Source organism: Penicillium daleae (assembly GCF_028827525.1).
Source record: "Penicillium daleae strain IBT 16125 chromosome Unknown utg000007l_segment0_segment0, whole genome shotgun sequence".
NCBI lineage: Eukaryota > Fungi > Ascomycota > Eurotiomycetes > Eurotiales > Aspergillaceae > Penicillium > Penicillium daleae.
In genome coordinates, this window is record NW_026623155.1 from 54,869 (window position 1) to 58,040 (window position 3,172).

General features: G+C 46.6%; 1 protein-coding gene across 1 annotated transcript; it reads right to left on the reverse strand.

Annotated features, from left to right (window-relative positions):
• Nucleotides 1–677: 677 nt before the first annotated feature.
• Nucleotides 678–1,914, reverse strand: N7458_007272 (uncharacterized protein; the record flags this gene model as incomplete). The annotated part of the gene is made up of 4 exons (XM_056910654.1): nt 678–957; nt 1,014–1,579; nt 1,635–1,748; nt 1,798–1,914. 4 exons carry the CDS (start codon nt 1,912–1,914, stop codon nt 678–680), a joined length of 1,077 nt encoding a protein of 358 aa, XP_056763480.1.
• Nucleotides 1,915–3,172: the final 1,258 nt, after the last annotated feature.

Below are 3,172 nucleotides of genomic sequence, written 5' to 3' on the forward strand. Positions count from 1 at the left end.
ATCCTGCGAGGGAATACCGCGAGGGAGTATTGCGAGGGAATAGCGCGAGGGAGTATTGCGAGGGAATAGCGCGAGGGAATCCTGCGAGGGAATACCGCGAGGGAGTATTGCAAGGGAATAGCGCGAGGGAATAGCGTAAGGGAATCCTGCGAGGGAATAGCGCGAGGGAATACCGTTAGGGTAAATGAAACTAACCAACTAACTCACCAGCTATACACGGTTCGTGGCCTAGTCAGGTTGAATTTAAGTCTTGCTTTAGCCCTTCCCTTCACGGTGGCTATTCCGGATAAAAACCTTCAACCGCATTATACGTTTTAAGATCACCTTGAAAAATCGCCTCGAACCGACTAAAACCTCTAGCTATGCTTTGACTGGCCTTTACCTAAGATATAAATAGCTGCTTGTACCTTTCCTGAGCCGTGATAGTGGTATAGCGGCTACTCAAAATAACAGCTATAGGTACACGGCTCTCTCGCTGTGTGATGACAATCTCGGCTAATATGTGGAATCGACTTTTGTGTGATAACATGAGGAAATTGTGTCCTTCAACCGAGGAAGAGGATCTCGTTATTCTATTTAACCATTCCGTATGTACTAGAGAAGAGAAATACAAACATATAGAACAGTCTGGAACATCGGTTTAAAAAGGCATCGTGAAGATAATGATACGTTCGAAACTAACCTAGGAACTGGAAATTGGGGGCAAAGAGATTCGGGTTGGCCTGTAGCCTGTTCCAAATCGTTTTTCTGGTCATGTCCACGGATTCTGGATCAGTGAGACGGTGTAGGGAATACTCTCCCGCACGCCCGTCAGCCTCGAGGGCCAGATAGCCCGGAGCATAAAGCTCGACATCCTCCATCCATTGCTCTCGGTAAGATAAGTCCATCGTCTGTGGTAGTTGGTCAGCAGCCTTAGCTTGACAGAGAATATCGATGATCGGTAGGTCCATGTCAAGCCTATTATTTTGTATTAGTCCTACTAGTCTGTAAAGGCAGGACCCAAGAATACTCACGGCAGGTTTTGGTGTGTATAGGCACCCTGAACATAACGGATCTCGTCTAGACCCTTCCCAAGCGTCGAAGCGTTTATGTATGGCATTCGCATATTGAACGGGCGGATGTGAAGAGTATCCTTCACAGTCCCGTTGATTTCATACTCGACCATTGTCAAACGACCAGTTCTCAGACCCTCTTCATCAACAAGCATATATGGGCCTTTATACCTGATGTTGAGTACGGTTCCAGTATGTGTGAGATAGATATGGATGAAGCTTGCGGTCTCCAAATCCAGATAGGACAGAAAATCCTCCACCGAAGGATTAGTAGTAGTTTCTGGGTTCAAGATAGCCTCTGAGGGTATGTGACGATCGAGAAGACAGTGCCCGGTTTCGATATCATAGTTGTACAACAGAATAGCGAATTTGACCCATCGCGCCCGATTAGCAGCATGGGCCTCGTCGACAGGGGCGATAGCTACCAGGCCCTTAGTATCGCCTGGCTGAAGAGTATCGTGGATATGTGCCAATGCTTGAGCTGGGTACTGAAGGCGTTCGGGCATAGGCGCACGCGATTGGTGTGACTTAAGAGAATAATTAGTTGGTAAATTTTGAGGATTTGATCGCGGTGGAGTTCACATCACGAAGTTCCTGTGTGGCCGATGCCCATTTTTCAATAAGCTGGCGTCTTTGATTCAGCTCATATTTTCCGCTGTTGGAAGAATCAGTGTTGGCTGCAGGAACCCAATTTTCCTGACTGCAAATTAGTGGCTAGCAAACACAAGATTCTGTAAAGACATACCTGTACAAAGAGTAGCCAGCCCTTGACTTCCTCCTTGATCTGGTCCAAAGATAGATCCGTTTCTGGGTGTGGTTTGATGCACCTGGGGATTCCCCCGGCCAGTGTTGAACGGAACATGGCATGACTCGAATGTGTGATCCTGGTCACCTCTGGAGACTTCCAAGTCGTCCGACGCGGGGCGTAGAAGGAACCTCGGGCAAAATCCTTTCGTGGGAGAGAGAAAGCTTCACTCGAGATGCGTCTAACTGGATGAGGACGTGCGGAAGCGTAGCCAGTGACACCGTTCGACAAGCGAGATTATTGATGCTCCTGTGGCGCTCGAGCTAAATTTACCCCTATTATGATCCGTTCTCCGGAGTGAATACGATATAGGGCCGCTGAAGATGAGTGATCGTAAGGGACGGAAGGAATCGGATACATAGCTAAACCTTGTAGGCTAGTACTGTAACCTTGTTAAGCCACGAGAAAATTGATATGTATTTGATATTCTCACAACATCCATAGTTCCTAAATACACCAACTACAGAGGTACTATCCAAGATCTGGATTTTCCCTCTGAGCACTCGAAGTCTGAGAAGTTACTCCGTGGTTTCGGTAAATCTAGAGTGGGATCTAGTGGAGTACATAGTCCTATCTGTAACGTAATCCACGGCCGAACGGATCACCCGACCGAACGGATCACCACGCGTAAAATCGCATTAACCTATTTACCTACTATCTTCAATTAACTACCATGCCACCAATTCGCACTGAATCCTCCCAGAAATTGGCCAATCAAGAGGGCAAGATCTTATTAGCCCTTGATGATATTAAAAATGGCCGCCTCAAATCTCTCCGCGCGGCTAGTAGGCTATACGAAATCTCCTACACTACACTACATACGCGTGCTAATAGCCGAATCTCACGCGGTGATACACGCGTAAATGGCCATAAACTGACCTAATTGGAAGAGGATTCGCTTACCTAGTAGATTTTATCTATAGATTCGCGTGGTGTATCGCCTAGGCTAGCTACTATAGGAGAGATAGCTAATATCCTACTCGCTGCGCGTGGTAGCTAACCGTCGCCTATTATTAGCCAGAATTAGCTATTAACATTTATTAAACGTCGCGAAGAGCTTCGTACACGCTTCTCTAGGCGATACGACTACCAGCGCGTATTAAACGAAGACCCGAAGACCCTACGAGCCTAGTTTACTACTGTATAAAGCATGATTAACGAGAACGGTATATAAGCGGAGGATATCTACAACTTCGATAAGATAGGCTTTATAATAGGCCTTATATCTTCGTAGAAAGTAGTTACTAGGGCTAAATACTACGGTCGGAGATCGATTCTACAGCTAGGTAATCGCGAATAGGTTACTACGATCGAA